This window comes from Suricata suricatta, chromosome 5, assembly GCF_006229205.1.
Source record: "Suricata suricatta isolate VVHF042 chromosome 5, meerkat_22Aug2017_6uvM2_HiC, whole genome shotgun sequence".
In the NCBI taxonomy this organism is placed as follows: Eukaryota; Metazoa; Chordata; class Mammalia; order Carnivora; family Herpestidae; genus Suricata; species Suricata suricatta.
Window position 1 is genome coordinate 12472627 of NC_043704.1, and position 25374 is coordinate 12498000.

Sequence of the window (25374 nt, forward strand, 5' to 3'; positions counted from 1 at the left end):
CTTTGTGGTTAAGTTAAAAAAAATGGTACACACACAATCTCCATCCCTCAGTGTTAGGGAGAGGAATTGCCACTGTGCACTTCATGTTGCCTAGCAACACCTCAGGCGCTCTCTTCAGAGGTGTTCTCAAGAAGCCGAACACTGGCACACAACAAGGAGCAGCAGTGGAAAGATGAAATCCACAGTCCGTGCGACGCCCTGGCAGCAGGTTTAAGTGCGGTAAGAAAGCTCGGCGTGCGGCCCGACGGCATGCAGGCCTGCGCTCACACGGGCCCACCGGCTCCACGCTGGGTAAGAGTGGCGCCATCTGACACCCCGTGCTGTCCGCAGGGCACATCCAGAGATGGCCTCACGTGACGCCCACGACAATGTGGATGGGAGAACAACCACCCGGGTTCAAGTATCCAAGGAAGCAAGAATCAGAGAAGCTAAAGACTCACTCAAGGTCACACAGCTGGCCAGTATCAGAGAGAGAATCAGGTCTTCCACTCCTGGACTTTTCCACAACGATGAAAACCAATTCCCATCTTCTCTATCACTACTTCTGGGAAACTCAACAATATGAGGAAATTCCTCATCCAAACCAGAAATCACAAGTGTAACAAGAACACCATCAGGGTTCAGAGAAGCTTCAAACCAACTGACCAAGCAAACTGGTATCAAAGAATTTCTACGAGGATCGTTATATATTACTACAGAGTCACATCTTTGACATGTTTGGGGAAGCTGCCGTGTAGTATATGAGGAAAAATTTCCTAACAGAAAGTTATGATTACTGTTTGGAGTACATAAAACAACCATTTCTCTTTTCTGGGTTAGGCACTGGTCATACGCATTAGTCAAAAGGAGTACCTTTTGCTTCTTACCTGCAGCCCACATATTGACAAAGGATGCACTGAGCACGTGCGCAGCACACTGCTCATGGAGGGGTTGGAAAGGCAAAGCTCAAGAAATGTCAACAGAAAATCGTGCTTAGGTTGACAAGGAAAGTTTCCCACTAACAAAAGCTTAGACACCTGTTGCTCCCAGCCTGACTTGTTTTTGTACTGATTATGGTTTACTATGGGCCCGCTTTACTCCAGCCCCATTTGCTACACACGGCTGGAGTGTGGGTCTGCACACCACCTGGCACAAAGGCAATTATAATAATAGTTAAATATAATAATACCAAACAGCATTCTTTACAGCCTATCAGAGTCTTTTTCAAGATGCACAAAGACACTTACCCTCCTCTACTGTGCCGCTGGCTGTGGGCGGAAATCTTATAAGGCAGTGCTCGGTCGCCCAGATTCTCCAGGTTCCTCACTACCGCCCCTCTGTCCATCAGGGCTTCTAGCGTACGTTTCAAAGCAGCAGCGGTCTCTGGCTGTTTTTTTGTTTTCATTTTTAAAGAAAAGAAAAAGACATATCAGAATCAACATAAGAACCAGAATGATAAATTCTGGTCAGTTCCAATCATAACAGCTCTATTGGCAGGGGGAAGAAAGCAAAAGAAACTGTCTTGCTAACTTAAAATTTAAAGAGAGATACATTTAGTGTAAGGATATGAGATAGCTCACAGGTAACGAAGGAAAATCTGAAGAACCAGGCCTCGGAGAGTTCGGGAACCAGAGCAGCTCCAGGGATCTGGGAGGCAGGAACTGACTCCCATAAATGGCTTCTTCAGAGCACCTTGGCCAGGATGAATCCACGCCAATCACTGTCAGTCCTCGTATCCCATGACTCAAAATCTACATTCCAGAGGAAGACCGTCCCATCCTCCGGGCGGGACACTCTGATTGGCTGTCCCACGAGAACCACAGCCAGGGGAAAAGGGGTCGTCCCCAAAGAAAAATAGGCAGATTATAACCAAAGGGGAGGAGGATGATTAAGATGGAATCCTGCTCTTGTGGAGCTTACAATCTAATAAAGGGATTAACACAAAAAACCCACGTTAAGAAGACCAGAGGGCAGAACATAGGAAGTGACATAGGGGCTGGAGAGCTCCTGAAAGAAGGCACATTCAGTTGTGAGAATGACTGCATTAAAGACAAGCTCATGAGAGGAGCCCTGCAAAATGACAACGGGAGACGCAAAGAACAAATGAAACTGGTGCTGAGTGAAGGAGCAAAGGCAAGGAAAGCCGAGAGCACTAAAGAAATAACTAGGAGTCCCACCAGATGAAGACCAGGACAAGGGAGCGTCGGGAGGTGACAGGTTGGGTACAAGTATACAAATACTACATACCTATTAGAAAAACAAAATTCAAACAATATAAAATCTCACTACGCAGAGATAAAAAAAACTTCAAATATTCCGGTGAATTTCTTTCCAGATCTCTCTCTTTATATATGTATACACCAAAGAATTTTGGAAACAAAAATACTTTACAGGGTAAACCTGAGAAGATGTGGCTAATGTAACGTAGAGAATGAGGCAGAGATGTGGCAAAAGGGGGGTGCCAAAATATGGTGGCTGGAAAAATGGTATTATTGCTAACAGCTAATGTGAAATCTGGAGGAGCAGGTTGGGGACAAGAAAAGATGGATTTGGTTTAAGACATGCTGAGTCCGAGATGCCTACAGCTCCTCAAGGCTGACCTCTCAAAACGTAAACTTAAGCTCAAAACAACAGGGAAGGTTAGAATTACCCATTTAAGCATCATCCACACAGGAGGGCTGTCTGAAAGGCCCCAGAAATAGGAGAAGATCAAAGGGGGTGGCGGGGGGAGATCAACAGAACCTTGGGGAACACAACCATCTGGGAACGACAAGGAAACTCGAAGTCAGAAAAGCAAACAGAAAAGGTGGTCAAGCAGTACAAGGAAAACCAGGCCCACGTGGCCAGAGAAACTAAGGGATGAGGCAGAGGACATGAAGACAATGCCAACATGTGCCGGTTGCATGGTCACATTGCAGGATGGGGCAAGAAGCTGGATGGCAAGTTGCTGCGGTACAGGTGTGACAGCAAGGAAGAGAGAGAAATAGGCCCAGGGCCCGAGGGGCAATCAAGTTTGAGCAAAGTATCTTAGGAGGCAGAACACATGAATGAGCAAGTTACTAAAGGGAAATGCAGCAAGTGAAGAGGATAAAACATGCTGTTTTTAAATGACAACTGTGGAAGTAGCAAGCATGACCGCGTAACTGCTGTAAGCCCAGCACTAGCCTAGTACGTACCACGGAGTTAATACTACATAGTGTAAGTATTTGTATACTTCACCAGATAAAAAAGAATGAAGGTTTACAAATTTGGAAATTGGGTTTCTGAGGGATGCCAGGCCCCTACGATGCAGCAGAAGAGCCCCATGCAAGGGAAGGAACACCGGTGCAGCAAAACTGGGGGGTGGGCAGAGGGTGCCAGAGGACACCTCAGCAAGGAAAAGGGACACTTCTCCTCAAAGACATAACTGAAGGGATGCAGGTAAAGGGAGCATGAAGTGCAGGAATGAACCTCAGAAAAGGCTACCTTCCAGTGGCTCATTTCAGATCAAATGAAAAGAATAATGCAGAATAATTTTAAGTGAGCACTTCAGGAACCAAAGAAAATCTACCATTCTTATCAATTTCCTTTCTTACAAACTCTGTTAAAATGCTGTGAATGTGCTAAGGATTAGTTTAAGGTTTACAAATAAAAATTTTTAATTTGATTTCACATTGTAGCCCACTGGGGATTTTTAAAATTCCTACTGAAAATTATATTTATGTATTTAACTAACTTTTATAAACAAAAATTTCCTGCAAACAATAAAAATAGGGGCCCAAACCCCTTCACATTAACACCAACTAGGGGGAAAGTCTATGGCAATTTCTCCTTATGATTGTACACAAACATATTTTTATACAGCTAATCAACATGTAGACTAAATTCTTCTCACATTTCATGAGTTCACAGACATTTCCGTATTTCTGCAGAAGCCTCATTACTAACAGCAGGGTAATAATTCATTTCATCAACAATGCCATTTCTTGACCTGGTATTGCACCAATTAACTTATGATAATTGGCAGACAGTCTTTCCAAATAAAGAAATGGGTAAGGTTAAAAAAAAATAATTGATGGATTGCAGTCTTCTGATTAGCTACCCAAATCATACATTTTAATTTCAGTTTTGCCTGATTAAAAAGGAATATATCTCAATAACTCTTGTCTTGTTTAAATTCCAACTGCAGTGTTTACAGTATGAAACATGGAGCACTCTCCTTGAAGAAAGAGCCTCTAAAATAAAAAATTTTCTCCTTTCCAAAATAAGGTTACCTAAAAAGAATGTAACTCAGGAAAATATCAAAACATATTTTGTTTGACTTAGACATGTCAAGGTCAAATTGTGCACTGCTGGAATAGCCACATTCATTTCATGGTAATTTCACAGGCCAAAAGTTTGAAGAGAAAAATGAAGGGGCAAAAATATTTGTCTATGAGGGAGCTCCACCCGTCCACATACCTCACCTCGTCACTCAATAGCACGGGCCAAGCAAACGAGGGCCTGTGAGCCATCTGCCTCAATATCTGTTTCTGCAAATAAAGTTTTATTGGAACACAGCAGCTCATGCATTTAAATAGTGTCCATGATGCTTTCATGCTAAAGGCAGATCTGTAATTATATCTGAGACTGCATGGCCTGCAAAGCCTAAATTATTTACTGTCTGGCCAACCTCTGCTCTATATTGTAATGGACGGACAGATACTGGCAAGGCCTCAATCCACTAACTCTAAGATGCGCCACAAATAAAACCATGAGCCTGGGCCAGAGGTATGCAGAGAATTCTCCGTGGGATGGGTAACCAGGTAGACACACATGGCACCAACCTAATGGAACATCAGCCTGGCTGTTCCAATTACCCCACAGGATTCACAGAAGTGACGCTGCAAATTCACCATTTCAAGCTCCTAGTCTCCTCTTCAACCCGAGTGCCAACTGCAGCTCTCCTCATCTGGGGAAAACTACAGCTCTATTAAAGTAAAGTTCTTAGGCTTCAAAACAAAGTCAAAAGTTCTCCTTAATCCAATCCAGCACAATTTTTAATTTGTAAGAACATATGGTCTACAGGAAGTAAATGATCTTGCTGCCATAATTCTCATTCACAAGGTCTCTGAACCACTGAATTTCAACTATTCTAAGAAAGGCTGTATGTGCTTCTCCTGGGCTTCTCCCATCCCATCTGAAAGCTGCTCCTTAAAACTTTCCTTCAATCCACCATATGGCAATGAAACACAATTTTGGCAAGGCAGACTGAGGGGCTAAAAACGTTCATTTGAAAAACACTATGGAAGAGAAACAATGAATCAATGTGAATGGGAACTAGGAAAACTGGATTCCAATCCCAGCTCATTCACAAATGAGTTACAACGCTGAGTGAATTGTTAAATTTTGCCTATTTTAAAACTTGTGCCTCAGTTTTCTCGTGTGCAAAATCAGTGGTTCCCAACAAATTTTCTGCCTCTACAAGCTTCTCAGATTTATATTGTAATTCTTAAAATATCCTAGGGGCATACAAAAAAGTCTTCCTCTCTTTTCTTCTGTGCTCATCCTGATGTCCTCATCGCCCACAAGTGCCCCCTCTGTACTCTGTCATTCCCGTTTATCTCTATACAGCACCTGCAGTAACCTGTAAGTGTTCTTTCATCGCTAGAATATAAATTGCAAGAGAGCAAGGACTTTTGTCCATCATGGACTCAGCTGTATTCTCAAAGTCTAAACCAGTCCATGTATCAGGGAGCAGGCACTAGAAATAGTGGTTAAACCAGTAAATTAATGTATCAATTCTACCTCCCTTGCTTGTTTACTCTTTTCTTGAGGAACCCTAAGCTTCCTCCAATCTACAATACAATTTGAAACCATTTTTCAAAGTGGTTCACCATTAGTTAGTAAATGCAGTATTAAAGCAAAATGACAATACAGTGTTTTCCATTTATTTCATGTAGTGCCAAAATGCTGTTAATACTAATACTGAAGTCTAAAAGAATCCAGAATTCATGTAAGGGAAGTGAAACTAAATATTCATGTATTTCAGAGAGCAAGTTTAAATATACATACAAATACAAGAAGTGGTGTATATATATACAATGGAGTATTATATGGCATTGAGAAAGAATGAAATCTGGCCATTTGCAGGAAAGTGGATGGACCTCGAGGGTGTCATGCTAAGCGAAGTAAGTCAGGCGGAGAAGGACAGATACCATATGTTTGCACTCACAGGTCTAACAGGAGAACAGGAGAAACCTAATGGAGGACTAGGGGGAGGGGAAGAGGGAAAGAGAGTTGGAGAGAGAGAGGGACGCAAAACTGGAGAGACTACTGAATACTGAAAATGAACTGAGGGTTGAAGGGGAAGGGGGAAGGCAAAAAGGTGTGGTGGTGATGGAGGAGGGCACTTGTGGGGAAGAGCACTGGGTGTTGTATGGAAACCAATTTGACAATAAACTAAAAATAAATAAATAAACATACAAATAAAAATTAAACTTGGATTGCTCTAATTACCTGCTGATAAAATAAAGTACTAAAAAAATTTACACTAAACAATACTTTTAAAAAATTCACACTGGGGCGCCTGGGTGGCTCAATCAGTTAAGCCTCTAACTTCAGCTCAGGTCATGACCTCGTGGTTTGTGCCCTGTGTCAGGTTCTTTGCTGACAGCTCAGAGCCTGGAGCCTGCTTCATACCTGTGTCTCCCTCTCTCTGCCCCTCCCCTGCTCGTGCTCTGTCTCTTTCTCTCAAAAACAAATAAACATTAAAAAAGAAAAAGACTACAATTGCACAGGGGTGAAGAATACAATGACTACTAGTAAGGTCTGGTGCTGTTGCCTGGATTTATACTAAGGTGAACACTGTTGTACCCACTACCGCTTTGGCAACGATCCCCTGAGAGGGTCCCTAGGAAACCCAGGCTACTTAGGCTACATTTTGAAAACTCCAGTTCTAGAGATTCTAATGGACAAAGTTTCTACAATAAAGATGAGAGCAAACAAACAGGAAAATAAAAGGAAAGACTCTTGTACTTGCCCACAAAATAAAATCTCCATTCAGTAAGGTTACTTACACTAAGAATTCATAGGAGTACTCTAAACAATACCATTGGTCAATAACCAACGTTTTATCTAATTAAACATATGTTTGTCCCAGAAGAGAATCTTGTCAACAAAATTATCTTGTCAATTAGACTCTCTGCCAACCATTAAGTTTTGAAGCCGGTGGCCCTCAGATGCACTCAGAGACCACTACAACGGTCTCATGGTCCACCAGGAAATTAAAAACCACACAGAAGGCACAATATGGAACAGCACACAGAAATGTGCAACTCCCAGGAGCAGGTACGAGTTAAGGAAGGCAGAGCCAGGTCAGAAAACTGTCAACACCTGTGAAAATATAAGTGCGAAAGGCTTTCTCATTCTCTGCCGAATCTTAATCCTGGAATTTATCTCCTTAAAAAAAATTTCCTTGAAATCTGCATTTTCAGAGATAATGTCCCTGGAAATTCGGCATTGAGACTCTCACAGCAATTTAAAAAAGCAAATCTGTGAGCACCTTTCAACAGCGGAACAGGCTTTAAGGAAAGCTCTGTCACTAGCAGACCCTGAAATAATAGAATGGACAACCAACTGCTACAAACACATACAGTGCCAGCCCTGCCTAACGTCTAGAAAGCTCAACTCTGAAATTGGTTTCATGGTAATATTATTTCTGATCAATAAAATATTTTTATGATCAGAAAACCCCTTCTGCCCCACAATTTGAATCAAGAATTGCTGTCTTTAAGGATTAAAAAGTATTAAGCACAGAAGCTATCTTAAAAGATTCAGTAAGGACAAGTATAGAACAGTAAAAAAAAAAAATAAAAGTACATAAATACATGCTCAAACATGATTACATAATATGTACTGTTCTACACTGTATAACTTGTGGGCACGTGACCAAAATAGTAAGTTTTATAGGCTTTTCAAAGGTCAAAGATAGAAAATGCTTCTAGAAGTAGAACTGCACTACTCTACTACTTTGCCTATGAATCTTATTTAAAAGACCATTTATAACAAATCTGGACTAACTGCTGAAGAAAGACCTAACAGGCTTTCAAAAGTCGGGGAGAGGATGGGAGACAACAGAACCAGCGTCCATAACGTGTACGGAAAATAACAAATATTAGAATCCAGTGAAAAACTTTTTTATAAGCCACTATCATGTGCTCTGCAAAAAGTACCTCAAACCTTAAAAACAATTTTAGATTAAAAACTCAACATTCACAGTTCAGACATACCAAGTGATCACTTAACAAAATTATAGAGCCCTAAGAGCTGCTAAAATGTATATCAAGTGAAAAGAACCCATGAATAGGAGAATTAATTTACATGATCATCTTTATGAGAAACAGAATGAGGAGACCACCTAGAAATCTTTATTAGGGAACAATTTTAAAATGATTTTAATGACACAAATCAGTTATAAAAGAGGAAGCATATTCCTGACATTTGGAAAAGAAAAATGAATGAGCATACCAAATTCTGTGGGTTCAGAAATACAGGTTGAGGCTGCCATTTGGGGGTATTAAGTACAGTCAGATAGTGACCATTTCTTAAGGCTCCACCTAATATTTATCTGGAAACATTCCTTTCAAAAGCCTCTTTCAAGCCAAGTATTTCTAGGTTGCTTACTGTGAAATCCACCTCCAAAAGGGTAGCCACAGGGATGTGAAACAGGAAGTGTCAGCCCTTTCAAAGTTTGTGATACAAAGTTTGTGATTCAACATGAAGGCAGATGCATATAACTAAACTAATTAAAACAGAAGTTAAACATAGCCAAGACTGAAGCAAAATGCATCAATGTGACAAGAACTCCAAAGAAGCCGCCACTTCTCACTGGTGGGTTAGAGATGACGGATTGCAGCCGGACCAGGACAGCTGGACACCTCTTCTAGAGGCGGAGAGAAGGTCGGTTAGGGTGCTCTCAGAGCAGGTCTGGACGAAGAGCAGGACAGAAGGATGGGAAGAGTCGGATAGAGTTTTGGAGACAATCAACATGGACACTGTGCTTGGCACACGTAGAAGCCATCACTTTTGTCCATTCTAAGCAATTTTTTGCTTAGCACTATAAGAGTTCAGTTCAAACACTCACCTATACTGCTGGCAAAAATGTAAACTTTCTGGAGGGCAAATGGCAATCTAGGTTAGACTCAAATGTGTATACCTTCAATCCTACAGCCACTTCTAAGAATTTACTCTGAGATAACTGCCACACCCATGCACAAGGACTTAGCTGTGAAAAATCTCACCATAAGGTTATTAGGATAGAGAATAAATAGAAATGTGAACCATCGTAAAACACTGATTTAATAAATTTTTTTCACTGAATAGTAACACAGCCACTTAAAAAAAGGATGTTGATCTTTATATAGGACATAAAAATATTTTAACAAAACTAAAAGTCAGCATGTAGGGTCAATGCATGTTTCTTTTTAAAAGAAAAAAGTACTTATGTACACAGACATGGAAAAAAGTCTGGATGAATATACAAAATGTTACTATTTTTCCCTAGGTAGTAAGATGACAGGCCTATTCTGGTGTTTTGTTTTTTTCACTTTTCTTTATTTTCTGATTTTTTACAGTGAGCAATAAAAAGGTGTTTTAGAAACAAACTTCTTTGGGTGAAAATTCAGTTTTGTTTTGTTTTGATTTAAAAAGGATTTCTTTCTTCCCCTAAGTCTATGGCAGCTGCTTGCTCACTATGGATGCCATAATTTGCAAAATTTGTATTAAACCTAAGCCTCAAACATTTAGAACTCATTCACAGACTCCATACAGATTTTCAGTAATAATCAGAGGTAGCGATGGATAAGCTTTCAGTGGTTACTGACCGAGTCTTGCAAGCTGTTCTTCTAACATCATGAGCTGTTTACAATGGCTGCTCCAATTCTTGGTAATCAGAGAAAAACTGGAAATCTACAAGTCAGGAGCCTAGAGATCACTGGTCCTAAAATCAGAGGCAAGGACATGTAACAGGACAAGACCAAGTCTGGTCCTGAAAACACAGTGGTCCATGAAATCAAGGTAACGAGTGGTGCCTGGATGGCTCAATTGGTTAAGCATCCTACCCTTGGTTTCAGCTCAAGTCATGATCTCATGGTTCGCGGGAGTAAGCCCCAACCAAGTAAGGCTCTGCACTGACAATGTGTAGCCTGCTTTGGATTCTCTCTCCCTCTCTGTCCTTCCCCACCATGTGCATGTCCTCTTTCTCTCTCAAAATAAACAAAAACAAACAAAAAAAGGAATCAAGGCAATGAGAAAAGAAGAACTTGACCACATTCTATCGTCATGCACCAGGACTGTGATTCTTGAGACCTGGGAAATCAAACATAATATTTTACTCATTGGGGCCTGTGATGAATATAAAAGGAACCCAGGGAAGAATGGAAGAAAAATAAATCAGAGGAGCAGGAGTCCAATGACTGCTGAGTCCAGCACAGATTAATGTGTGCCAATAACAAAGCCAACAGTCACACTTCAGAGCACGGCTGAATTTGCAAATGTAAAGGCAGTAAGTAGGATGATCAGTAACTTCAACTGCAAGGTGAGCAAGACTGCCTCCAAATCGTAACCTGGAACTATCAAGGGACCCTGCAGCCAGCCCACAGTGAGACACCAGTACCAGCCTTGGTATCGAAAGATTATAAATGAATACATTTCAACAACTCACAGAGCAAGAAGAAAGTCATGATTACATGAAATCCACCTCTCATGTAATCATCTCAACTAGTATAAATTTACTAGTTACTTATGGGCCCAGCTTAACAGTAAATCTGTAGTTCGACTATAATGCTGTTTTGTTCCTTAATCTACTTGTTTCCCCGATCTCAAGTCAAAGAACATCAATCATATCATTTCAGGCCAAATCTGGAGGCTCAATTGCATACAACCAATTATTCCTTTCATGATTTGGGTACACATCAAAGGAAAAGGGCAGAATCACCAAGGCATTCTTTTAGAGCACAGTGGAATCATCAACTTTTTTTTTTTTTTAAGAGAGCAAGTGAGAACAAGTGAGAGTGGGGGTGGAGCAGAGGGTAAGAAAGGGAGGGTGGGGGGAGGGGGGAAGAGAGAGAAAATATCTCAAGCAGGCTCCACACCCAGCACAGAGCCAGATGCCAGGCTCAATCCCATGACCCTGGGATCGTGACCTGAGCCAAAATCAAGAGTCAGATGCTCAACCAACTGAGCCACCCAGGCACCCCTAATCTAGGAACTTTTAAAAATGAGATGCTTCTATCTCACCTCAGATATCTGGACCCAATTGGCTTAGGACTTTAAGAATCCTGGGCACGAGCAGTTTTGAAACCCTCCAGGTACAGACAAATCTGAGAACCACATTCTAGTATGAAGTTGGCTGGCTTCTCAACACCCAAAAAAATAAGAGATTCTGGCTGAACTGTAGTTTGTAAGGGATTTTCAGCAATGATCTTCTACAACTCTACTTTAACAAACACTAAAGCCCCACTTTTTCCCCCCACAATAATAATGGAGTACTCCTTGATGTGAAATAGAGAAATAGCAACCCCAATAGGTGACTACTCGTGGTAAATACTACTTGGACAGCTGGAAACAATGCCAAAATTAACATCTCCATCTCTGCTATTGTGAGAACATTCTGAAATCCACACCCTTTTACTGGAGATTTCCACTTCTCTCTTCCCCATCCCCTCTCCAGATGCCTGTACAGATGAATAAAAGATGGGAAAGAGGAAGACTGGCAGGAATCCTGGTTACTATGGCAGCAAGTAAATGAAATGCCAAAGCTCAGGAAACTGATAGTGGGAGCAGGAATCAGGTATACATCACGGAGCTACCGGTCTTGTGGATTGTCTCCTTCATGCGCATTTCATTCCCTGCCTTCATCTTACGGTTGGGCCTCTTCAAGAAGTACGAGGGCAGCACTGGAATGACAGGGAGACCAGCGGAGGTAAGAACCAGCAAAACGTTTTAGTGAGTAGAAACAAAAGGGTTATTAAAAGAAAAATCCCCTTTATAGCCTGTGAATCTTCTAAACATTAGTGTACAGGTTTAGCAAAAAAATGTGTTTGCTGACTGGGCTAAGAGAAATGTATTTTTTAAACATACACTGATGGGGAAACTTGGACTATGGACAGAGTCAGATGTGCATTACCCTACAGACCAACCGTGTGCACCAACCAGGCCACAGCAGGGGTGCTTGATTCCGGAGAGGACAGGAAGGCACTTGAGGGACTGCACACTCTGAGGAGCAGGAGGAACAGGGTATTTTAAAAGCACAGTGGAATTAAAGGAATAAAAATAAACTTCAAGATTCAGCTCCCTCCTAGGAGAAGTGTGCCTCTCCTCCGTGAGCCTGTGGGTATCGCTCCCATTCACTCCACACACATCTTGCAAGTACAATTATGTGGGAGGAAGTCCCCGTCCATAACGAAGCTTCTGCAAGGTTGCATCTTACTCATCTTTACTACTCGCTGGAGATGTAAAGAACCTGGCACACAGAATGTATTCACCAAGTGTTTGATGAATACATAAGTCACAGAATAAACGGAAAGATGTAGGGATGAAAGTTGCTAACTGTACCTAATTCACTGAAGATAAAGAAAAGGCTAATAAGCCAAGTCAGACAGTCAAGGAGGAGTAAGATCTTCAGCTGCAAAGAGGAAAATCACCATTTTGTTTTCAAAAGACAAATTTTGCACAATAAAGCTAAAGCACATCCTGTTAGTCAAAAACAGATGCGCGGTCAAGGACGAAGGAATAAAATAGGTAAAAGACTGAAACAAAGCAAAGACATACCACACTCGTAAAGGTGTCTCCAAACTTCTAAAGATTCTTCGGACATAATCAAGAATCATGGACATTCTACTACCAGAGTGTACAGGAAATATTACACAAACTCAGGAGTCTGAAAAGCTATGAAAACTTCTGGAAATGGAGTCAGCAAGTCATGCTGTCTTTACATACTATTTAGAGACAACAGCATTGTACACAGTCTTCCAGAGGGTGTGACAATGAAATTACATATTACGACGGGAAGGACAGGGAAACCAAGGGAATGGTAGTCCTCACTGTTGTGTTTATTTCCCACCCTACAGCCTATCGTCCGTAGTGTGCACCCTGGAGTACAGTATTTACTGTATTAAACATGGAGGCCGCGTATAAAAGGGGCCATCAGAGTACCTCAGAGCTATCTAGGAGTGGGGAAAAAAAAAAGACAGGTAAAGGGTCTAAAACCCAGGCCCTGTGCTGCATACCCAAGAGAATGGAAAAGATAAAGCCAGATTTTGAGACTTAAAGAGTACATTTATCTTGAATATTTGTCTTCAAATATTCAAAGGGAAGAAAAGGTAACACTTCAGAGGCAAAACCTGAACTATCAAATTAAAGAGGCAGACTGGAGGTAAGAAACCCCTTTAAAGTCAGAACTTCCTGAAACTGAAGTACAACTTCTGGGAGAGAGGCTGACAAAGTTCTAGTTCTTGCACGCGGTGGTTACACAGGTGTTTGCCTCATGGGCACAGTGATCCTCATTATGTGTGGAAGTCATATATGCCAATTCACCTACTAGCAAAAATTTGTTTTGTGACACCCAGGCGGACACTCCCACCAACTTAGGCAGTCATGTGTAGATACATGCGTGTGGAGACTGGTGGAAAATTTGCCACCCAACACACACACTCCCAGCTGAGACCCAACCAAAGCTGTGGCTTCTTGTTCCAGGGCTCCCTTGGTAATAATCAGGTGTCTTTTTTGCAGTCCCTGTAGTGCCATGTTTTTGTGCATTTTTGTGCTTTTTGTCAATACTGTTTAAAATGGCCCCGAGTGTAGTGACATGCTGTCTTAATGTTCCTAAGTACAGGAAGGATGTGACTTGCCTTACAGGAAAAATGTATTAGATAAAGCTTCATTCACGGCATGAGTTAAGATGCTGTTGGCTTTGAGCTCAATGATTGTGAATCAAATATATTAAATATAATGTCTTTTATCAGAAACACACATAAAATGAGGTTATATATCAGTCAGTTAATTAAAACGTGGTGACCAGCCAGAGGCTCACAGGAGCCTAACCCTGTATCTCCTCAAGGGGCAATGACTCGTATTCAGCAGGTCAGTGTTAGAGGCAACTTTACAGGAAGGAACTACCACAAACAACAATAAGCAACCATATTCACTACGCTGTACACCTGTTCCTGCTTCATGGACGGAGTGTGTATGTTAAATTCCACATGGCAAAAATGTCTTCATAGGTGGGCATTGTACAGAAGAATCAAATATAATTTCTAAGGCCTCTTTCGAAATGTGCACCATCATTAATTAGCTCTGCACTTACAGAGACCAGTAGAATTTTAAAACTCCAACTGTGCTTCTGGTTGTCAACAAGTTCTTTCTGGGAAGGACAGAAACAGGCTATAGGCTCAAAAATGTCAACTTTCAAATGCTAAGCGAAGAGTATATATTCCAGGACTTCCCAGTAAGTTGGAAGCTTCAACACAAGCGTCTAACTATGCTACTTCTGAAAACCTACTACAACTCCAGTAAAGGGAATTTTTTTAAAGGTACAACTCTGCAAGAATGAGAAAGAACAGATGAGAACACAGCCAATTCAATGTGGAGAAGAAAGAAAGTAAAGGAAAGAAAGCAACAATGGGGAAAACCAAGAGTCAACCGAACTTAACAATGGAGAATTCCTCCAAAGATCTGAGAACTGGCAACACGGGGTACACCTGTGAAAAGTAACAATGAAATGAGAGGCTAAAATAAAATCTGTCAAAAGTATGAGAGGGGCGCCTGGGTGGCTTCAGTCCTCCAACTTCGGCTCAGGTCATGATCTCATGTTCGTGGGTTCGAGCCTCACGTCGGGCTCTGTGCTGATAGCACAGAGAGCCTTGGAGCCTGCTTCCAATTCTGGTCTCCTACTCTGTCTGCCCCAACCAGCTCATGCTCTGACTCTGTCTCAAAAATAAAAAACATTTAAAAATTTTTATTAAAAAACAGTGTAAGAAGCTAGATCCTTAGATACATGTCTGGAGGTTTACTCTCTGGAGTGGACAAGACAGAGAGAAACCTGTGGACTGGAAGACACAGGCACAGCTCTAAGTGTGGGCACCCCACCAAAAAGAGACTGAGAAAAAAATGCACACTAAATGATGAGACTCCCATGCTACTTCCCCACTTAGCTTCCAGAATAATGGCCCAAGGCATTTTATCCTTCAGTCAAAAACTCTGAAACTATTCTGGAGCAATCTGACCTGTTCAAAAGATACTGCTGGAGTCATCCAACAAACAGGCAGGCCAGGAAGGGCAGACAATGAGGCAGACAAGCTCCACCCACACATTCAGTAGTCCATTCTGTTAAACCAAAGACCACATACATTTGAGAAAAGCCTTTAACAAGAGAGCTCAACACAGAAAAAACTGGAATAAACAAATACTTCAAGAAGAGAAAACACTATCTTCAGGGATGAAAAGATAAGGCAACCATGAAACAAGAGACTAGAAAAAAGATTCAGGAAACAAAGCAGCACTGAAAATTAAATATCTGAGAAATTCTTTTTCAACAGAAAAATTGGAAGATAGAATTTAGAAACACGCTTAGAAACAGCACAAAGATAAAGACAATAAAGTTAAAGAACAAAAGGCTATGAAATTAACTGGACTAGTCCACATGATCCAAAGAGTTGAATAAACTTCCAAGTTGAAAAAAGTCTTTTTTTCCAAAAAGGAGAAAACAGAATCATCATCCTAGAAATGAAAGACACTCAGTTGCCAAACTGAAAGAGCCCACTAAGTGCCAGTACAATGGAAGAAAAAAATTTAAGGCATGTAATAATGAAATTTCAGGACATTGACAGATGAAGCTAGGGGGGAAAAATGGTCCTACGCTTACAAACCTGAAGAAAAATACTTTCCAGTCTACATTCCCACATTCAGTAGCACTTAAAAAAATTTTTTTTGTTTCATTTATTTTTGAGAGCAAAAGAGACAGCATGAGCAAGGGAGGGTCAGAGAGGGGGAGACACAGAATCTGAATACAGGCTCCAGGCTCTGAGCTGTCAGCACAGAGCCCAACGCAGGGCTCAAAACTGACAAATGTGAGATCACGACCTGAGCCAAAGCCGAACCCTTAACCGACTGAGCCACACAGGCACCCCTTAGCAGCACTCTTAAAGACATTTACAGACCTGCAAAAACTTTATTTCTAAAGAGTTGGAAGACTACAAAATATGAGTTACTGCGTCAATATTACCTGATTTCTTACAGCTGGAAAAGGGAGAAATAGGCGAAAGCTAAAAAGAACCTTCTTCTAGCTCTAGTGTAGAATCAGGAGGCATCAGTAAATGTATATGAATATCCTACATCTGTATACTGAAAAGGGCAGAAGAAGGGCCATGTTCACTCCTGTAAAAATGGTCACACCCAGACCTTGATTCCTAAATCCCATTCCCTAAACAAAATGCCTGATCTCAATGGAGGCAAGGAAAGTATAAGATAAACCTGCAATACCTTGCTGTGTCGGGATATGAGGAAAGCACTAAAAAAATGGGTCATGAAAGAACTAGCGTGAAGAGAGTTATCAATGGCTAAATCTGGAAACATTGAGCAAAATGATGACGGTAATTGATTAAAACCCACTAAATGAGTTCATACTGATAAATAAATGGGAAGAGGAAGCGCTTCATTTCAGTACAGGAAAAAAAAAAAACTTACAAAAGAAAGAAAGTCACTGTGTTGCCGTAACTTTGCTCAGGCCAAAATTACCAATGGACACTGAATTCAGAGGTTGAAGCTTGATGAGGAGTAAATTATTTACATAATCTCCAATTATTTTCCCACAAATTATTTATTGGCAAAAGCAAAAGCAGTCACTTGGCAGTGGAGGAACCTGGCAGACACTATCTTAACCAAGTATCAAAGTTAACATCAACACTAACGGGACAACACATCACGCACCTCCCAACATGGAAGCTTTGAGGACATCATCATGGATTGCTTACTTATGCCATACTCCTCCCAAAAATGCATGGTGGGGCGCTGATCATGAGGGAACAAGGGGCACTCACAAAATGGCCTCTAAATTTCAAAACTGTCAATACCATGGAAGACAAAGAAAAACTGAGGAACCGCTAATTAAAGGAGACATAAAAACTAAACACAATGGACTGGCTTCTGAACCTAAAAGAAAATATTGCTAAAAGGACATTGGAACAGCAGCATTTGAATAAAGACGTCAGATTAAAATACTGCATTACTGTCACGTTCCAGATATTGGTAATTATATTGTGATTATAGGAGTGATTTTCTTTGTCTTAAATATACTCCAACTACTTAAGGAGTAGACGGGAATGATGTCTGCAACTTAAACACTCAAATGGTTCAGAACAGGATGTATGAAAAAAGAATGACAAAGCAAATGTGGCAAAAATGTGAACTACTGGTGAATCTGGATGAAAATGATTCCACAGTTCTTCATACTATTCTCACAACTTTCCTGTAATTTGAAATTGCTTGGAAACAGAAGTGATAAACTAAGAGAATTTTTATTTACTCGGTGATTGCCATGTTAACTCAATTCTGAGTCAACACCTGTAAGCCCGGTTTACGAAGGTCAACAGCAGCATTAACTGGTAGGGAAAATTCTTGGTGAGCCAAGAGAAAAGGCACTGAGGTACCACCTCTTCAACTCTAGACACAGAACCTCATAAATTTTTGAGGGCAGACATGTTCATACTGAAAATACGGAGTCACAGAAATGTAAATTTTTTGTTTTATTCAAAGTTGGTACAGAAGTGCTAATAACATTTCCATAAAATAATTACTATACTTCAGTTACAGGACAAGATACCACAGAAAGGAATATACTTTTCGAGAAATGTAGTTCATCTGAAGTTTCCAAATACTTTTGAAGGCTAATGCAGCAGCTGGCAAAATAACACACAGTACACAAAGAACAGTGTATTTTACAGAGTCAGTAATGAAAACTGACAGCTCTTTAGCAGATTTGCTTGTTTTTCCATTTTTTTTTTAACAATAACACTTTTAAAAACACACTAAACCAAGATCATACATGTCTACAATTTAAAAAATCAGATTGTATACAGTAGGTTAGAATAATAGTCAAGTTAGAATGGTCATGTATGGTTAACAATCCTAAATCTGCAATTTCAATTGTATTCCTTTCAATACAGAAATAACCTGGTTTATACCAAATTCTACTTTCTGCTTGCAACTAAAACATTGTACAACGTGAAGATGGACCCCAATCAATCAAACCTTAAAACAAACAAATAAACCGTGGACAATAAACGGTACACTGGAAATCAGTTTACAATTCAAAAAAACTCACCAATAACTCAACAGCTTCATTTATAATCACATTTGGTCTACGATGCATAACTGACAAAATGGTACATTTACACAATACACACCCCAGTGCACAGACTGGTCTCTTACAGAAAATACGAACAAAGCATAATAGGGAGGACATGGGGAAAAACAATTTTCAATGTAGACATCTTTTAAAAATGCGATACCTACATATCAAAAGTACTAGATAAAAGCAGCAGTACTCTGCTGACATTTGGCTTAAAAATAAAGAAATGAATGAAGCGATTTCACAGGATATTAGAAAAGGAATCGGTTTTCTTCTTGAAGAAGACTACTAACTTTTGCACAGCAACTATTTTTGATATCCACCTTATCAAAAAAAATAATTAAGTACTGAGAAGCATAACATAGTTCATACATGATTGCCAACACAGGTCTGGGGAACAGAAAATGGGATGTCCAAGCCAAGAATGGGTAGATCCCTGCTCTATTTCTGAACTCTGTTGGCAATCCATAAACCAAAGCAGTATAGGTGGGGGAAAGCAGGGAACAGATTCCATTATCGTCATCTGACATTAAACTAATATGTCATTATTAACAAAAATAAAGCTTTTGCATTTTAACAACACCACAGAAAAGCCCATGAGCAAAAGACTTGTTGATCTGTTTTTGCCACTCAAAAGTTAGAGATCTCAAAGTGAAATTAGAAAATTCTAATTATACATATTTACAATGCTAGGACTACTTTCACCTAGACGAATAATTAAAGCAATATTCCATGGAATTATAAATGAAAGAAATTCTACCAAAGAAATCTTCAAAATTATGAAGTTCTTAAAAATGAGTTTAAATTCAAAAAACATTTAAAGGTACAGAGCATACTCTATAGGATTAACAGGTTATAACTATTTTGCCTTATCACACATTGCTAAGCCAAAGATGTTCCTCAAACCTTTTTTTCCTTCATTTCTGGCAATCCTCTGCCCTCACCACACCCCACCCGCAAGCCTGAGGTTTTACATTCTAAAATACTGAGGGAACACACCTGACTGCTTTTAGCTGGAGGGGGAAATCTCTCCTTCAAGGCGCTCTGGTTAACCCTTCTAAAACATGTGACATCAGTCTATACCAGCTTTCATCTTCATTCCATATATATATACATATATATATATATATACATATATGAGTTGACCAAGTCTTTCCCTAAGAAGATAAATACACAAAATAGAGGAGCGTGGGAACAAAGGTAGTCACTTCTCTCCCATTCTGAGAGGTATAGCTTTTGACATATGGGCAAAATTCAAAACAAATTATTTATGCCTTTTGAAAACTGGACTATTCAGGTAAAGAAAACAAGGGCAATCCTGAGTGCAAGAAAAACACATTTTCTTCTGCTGCACCCACAGATTTCACCTAATCTAGTCATGAAGCGGGGAATGGTACAGGTAAAAGAATCCTTCAGACTCTTAACGACCACTGTGAAAAAGCAAAGTAGCTCATTTGGCAGATCTGTCTCAGACTTTGATGCTCAGAACACTTGGATCAAATTCTGCTCTATTAAAATGAAGTGCAGAAAGCACATGAAATGATAAAGATAAGTTCACCTCTTACAAACCTACAAAGTTAAAGACAAGTATTTGCCCTGTTAAAATGTAAAATTTCTCCATGTTTTTAGGATACTGATGGCAGGTAAAATTTCCTACTAAAGATTTAAGATTAAAAACAAACAAAAAACCCAACTCCAATGGCTTTACAACTTAAAGCAAAAGTTTATCAAACTGTTCCATCCACCAAAAGCCTAAAAGTCTGTCCCAGTTAGTTCCACATTGTAGGAAAGAACCCATAAATTCCATTTTCAGTAACCCCCAAGTATAATTGCAACATTCTTTTCTTTTCTCTCCCTCTACCACAGTACAAACTTATTTAGATTATTACATCTGAATCACTTCTCATTTAGGACCACAATTTAGGTTACCCCCTTGTCTAGGGCTTTCAATACTGTGGTCCTCCGTTAACTCCCAAGACAAACACCTGGTAGGCTTTATGACTGGCACTTGTGGGACACTGAGAAATACTGTTAGTCTTGTGCTTTCTATGTGTGGAGATACACACCTGCATGAACAGGATTTGTGCTTTCTGTGGCCCTTTACTTTAAGCTTTTTACCTATCATGGATGGGAAACTGTTGTCACATGTATGTTCTCAGATGCCTATTAAACCTACACTGGAAAAACAATAGTTAAAATATACTCACAGAATTAATAAGTAACTTTACAGTTTTAATGAAGGATACAAAACAAATATAGATGAATAAATAATATTTAAACTGCAACAGGAATTAGAGCTACTTGGTTTCCTTGAACCTAAACAAAGGCTGCATATAAAGTATGCAAATATAAATGTATTTTTTGTATTTCCTTGACTAGTTATAACAAAATTTAAAAAGGAATTGTAACAAATAAATATCTTCTATCAAGAAAGGGAAATGTGTAAACTAGCAAAGTCAGTATTGGCAACCAGAAGGCACTAATCAAAACACAGAAATTTCAGAAGCTGATTATATTATGAAATACCCTATATACTGGCCTTTGCCAATTTGGGGTTTCAGTAATAGCAATGAGCTTAATTTCAGTTTCCAACTATTATAACCAAAAAGCAAGTTATTAAGGAAAATTCCACTTACAGAAGTCTACGCTACAATTAAATACTGAAAAATTATCCAGACTAGTTTGTCCAAAGGCAATAAACAAAGTAAACACTCCTTTCTCCAGCAGCACTGGGGTACAAAGTAAATTTATCAAGATAAATAGAAGTCTCCAATAAGGTTGTGGTTATCTACTGTCAACTTGTGCTGTTACAGAAATCACTGAAATATGTATTTCCCTTATTGACAGAGTTCACAGACAGTGAACTATTTTTAACTGGGGGTAGGAAAGGATGGAGGGGCTTCAGTATCATGGACAACAATTATGATCTAGCGCTTTTCTGGGAGTAAAGCCATTGCTTCTACACTAAGAAAAATCTGAGACCACTGTGCTTTTTGTCTTGACTTGCTCTTCATTTGCTTACTTGTTCTAGTATCCCTCTCCTTCTTCACACATGAATCCAGGTAACCAAACCACACTTTATGTAATGAAAAAGTCGTTACGTAAAGTAAGGTTATTTGGTTTAAATCAACAGCTTCGGATTAAGGTCCTCCCCTAAAAAGTAAAGTACATGCAATGAGTAACAATACAAATACATCACATCGTTTTTGTTTATATCTGAATAAAAGGCAATATATCAATGGTTAAAGCTGTTAGTTACAAGAGAAACAGGGTGCTTAACCCAAAACAAAAAACTAAGTCCTATCTTTTCTAAAGGATTTGAGATGGAAACAGAAACATAAATTATATCCATTCTCACAACATTCCTTTAAAGGTGAATCAGTAGTTGAAAGCCTTATTCCCGGCATTGGAGAGAGAAGTTTAAATAAAAACATTTATATGCCTATGTGAATAATGGTGTGAAGCTCAGCACTGGCAAAGCCTATTATGTAGTTTGAAACTTAGCTAAATCCAATTCTAGGAGTCAAAATAGCTAATACCAAGTCTTCCAACAGAGGGGAGAGTTTGATAAAAAGGACACCAAATTAAGAGAAGTAACCTTAATGGAGGAAAAGGGATTTGCAGCCCTGAGTTAATAAGCTAACCAAGTCTAACTAAGGGTAATAATCAAAAGATTACTTCTTATATAATCCAGCTTCATACCTAACTATACAAAAGCTTTTCTCTATATGCGAACTGACTAGTTCCAACGTTTGACCTTTAAGTACTGAAAGAACAAGGCTTTTTGGCATCAAAATAAACTACATTCCTCTCTGCATTGTGATACCACCATTTTAAAGGGATTGGTATAGATTTTAACTATTGTTGCCTCCCTAATTTACGAAGAAAAGAGTTTTCAGAATAAGATCCTGACGAATTATTAGGGCTTTTTTTAAAATTATTAGTGAACACTGGTGAACACTAGCCTGTGAAAATGATTGAGAATTAACAGTTTAAGCTAAAAGAAGAAATTTAGTATATTTAAAACAACTGTACTTAATGAATCATTATTTGGATCCAAGTATTCAAAACTGGGGCAAAGCAGCACTTTTGCACATCACAGCAATAAGCCTGAAAGTGAATTAAGCTGATAAAAGATCAAAACTGGAATCTGAGAAATGTTAAAAGAAAGACAAAGGGAAAGACCAGTCTCTCTGAATGGTAGATGGGATACACACGAACAGGAATATACCCTGTCTGTAAAGTCTGCTCAAGCTAACAACATCAGAATGACTTACGCAATTTAACATTTTGCTAATGAGAAATCGTACGAATACAAGCCTGAAAGCATTTTTTTCTACTAAAGGATCACTATTAAATATCATTTAATCTCAAAAAGGCTTAAAAACTCCTACTTCACAATATTTAACAAACCAGAGTTTAACAGGCTGGATCTTATTCATTGGTATCATAATCTATGTGAGGAAAGGCTTAAACTAGCTGACAGCCAAGATGCTTCAAGTTCTAGAATCCACTGAATAGAATCCTATGTCTGCACATTTTAATCTAATGTTTGTTCGTTACCTAATTTGTTAAGTTTGTATCACCCAGGATTTCTCAGCATCTCATTTTACAGTTTTCCTGAATTCTTAGAAAAATTGTCCTGGCAAATCTCTGTGGTCACATAATGTAACAGGAATGGTCTACATGCATTTTTCTATCTAAACCTGGGGAATGTGGTCCTTTCTAACCATCATACCTCAGACGAAAATGACACAGTGGAATAAAGAATAAACAAATAAGTAAGCCAAATACTGCCAAGTGGGAACACTGACGGGTCTAACCTTTTAATAGCTAATAATATAGCTAGTCTTTAGGATAGTAAAGAATTAAGAATAACCCATAGGCTACACTAAATGATATTCGAAGAGAGGGAAGATGCATGAGCCCGGTAAGTATAGGAAAGTAAGCAGTAGACTGAGAAACGGATACACTTACAGACTCTTAAGCGCCCTGAACAAGACTTTCCAGTCCCCCATTCCCAATTAGCCTCAGGTTAGAGAACTGAGTGACAACCTCCCTATCAATTCTTAAAATGTGAAGTTTCACATGATAGGTCTCTGCTAATTACTTGACATGCTAAAGAACTATGACCCTGGCCAGCCTCTTTGTGCAAAAAGACAATGGATCCTTTGAGCCAAGGGAAAAAAGGAAGGCTTGGGAGAGGAGATCTGCTGAATTTAGGCCAAAGGACACAGTACCACCACTATTGCTTGATGCTTCTCTAATCTAAAGATGAGTGATAACCTCACCAGGAAAAGAATGGCTGTGGAAAAAGCTCGGCTCAGTTGTTTCAAAAGCCACTTACTATCTTGGGGCAAAAGGACATAATATTTTGGAGCCAGCAATTATTCTCCATGCCCGAGTAGTAAGCTCTTCTCATCAGATCTTATGACTGAGACTGTGTGGAAGGACAAAAATCTAAGAACTGGGGAAACCATTAAGAGCAGATAAGACAATACCATTAAGAGCAGGTAAGACAATATTTATCTCTACCATTTGAAGACCAGTGTCCTCGCTTCATTTTGACTCTTAGGTAACTATTTTAGTCAATATCACTCTTATTCAATTCTCAACCTTAGCTTGAGCCAATATAAAAATACATATGTCTAGATCAAATGTTATCATTTAGGACCCATTTAGTGTAAAGTATGAACATCTTGCTAGCTTAAAACAGACCATGTTATCATTCCATGATCATTCTAATGAAATCTACATTGAACAATGGTCCCCTGAATGAAGTTGCAATCAGCAATTCACATACTTATTCAAGCACATTATCTATTACTGGAAAGCAGTAAGAAGAGCAAGCTTCAGGGACTTCAGTCTCAACAGAGTGATGTTTATACTGGCAAGAATAAACATCCTAATGGATATGCTAATAGTCATTCCTTATTTACAGACATTAGTACTCTAAACTTGACCTACCGCTATATACACACAAATAGACACAAGAGGGTGTATTTCATATATCCTACTAAGACAGCAGCAAAGAGAGAAGTAGGGGGATCCTAATTCTCCAAACTATTAGGATTCAACATTAAACAAAGGGGGGGAAAACCCACATAAACACCACCTAGTAATTTATGCTTTAAAAAGAAAAGGTAAGAAGGCTGCCCAGCCAATGTCTCAATCCTCTTTATGGAGTTACACAGCAATGTGTTCAAAGAAAATTTTAATTCCTACAACTGAAATGCCAATTTGAAAAATCCAAGGTCCTATTATTTTCCCAAATACCAAAAAAAATTGTCTCAAAGGAAAAATAGTTCCTTTGAGAAAAGAAGAGGACTAACCATGAGTCCAGCTTTGGATACATGGTTTTCCGTTCTTTCCAACAGACTTTCTGTAACCTTAGACATGTCACAGCCACAGCCTCCTCTATTCAAGAAAAGGACGGTCCCTATTTATTCGGCCCCTGGCTTCTAAACCTTAAGAGTGAAATTGGGGAAAAAAATTCTACAAGGCACTCTAAGCTCTCAGAAATCATGCTATTCATACATAAATTACTTTTTCATATACAGACTCAGTCCATCAGAAAGCCTCCTGGAGATGGGAAGACATTATGCTACCTGATAATTTCTAAAATCAACTTTGGACTAATCAAGTCCATCATAATGAAACTAGTTTATAGAATACAAAAAATTTAAAGTCATTAGGACTGAGTTTTGATTCAAAATCTACAAAAGTATCTAAAAAAGTAATACTTTTCCCTAAAGAATACAAGCTTAATAAAATCATGCAATTTAAAAAGTATCAGAGATTACAGGAAAGTCAAAGAAAGTAGATACACAGTTGATTTCCTTCATAGGTCATGGGCGAAAAAGGACCATGTTGAGCACACAGACACATAACTACATGATCTACAGAGCTTTTCTCCAACATCTGTTGTACGTTGTCCTCACGAAGGGGAATCAGACTGTGAAAAAGATTCCCCTCCATGAAGGTTACAATGGAGTGCCATGCCATGTGAAGACAGAGGCTCCTACAATTAC

General features: G+C 39.3%; 1 protein-coding gene across 1 annotated transcript in view; it reads right to left on the reverse strand.

Annotated features, from left to right (window-relative positions):
• Window positions 1-25374, reverse strand: part of MRPS6 (mitochondrial ribosomal protein S6) — a 66262-nt gene that overhangs the window by 14075 nt on the left and 26813 nt on the right. The window contains exon 3 of the mRNA XM_029939011.1: window positions 1227-1366. Within this exon, the coding sequence (XP_029794871.1) occupies window positions 1227-1366 (140 nt within the window). The remainder of the gene's footprint in view (window positions 1-1226; window positions 1367-25374) is intronic.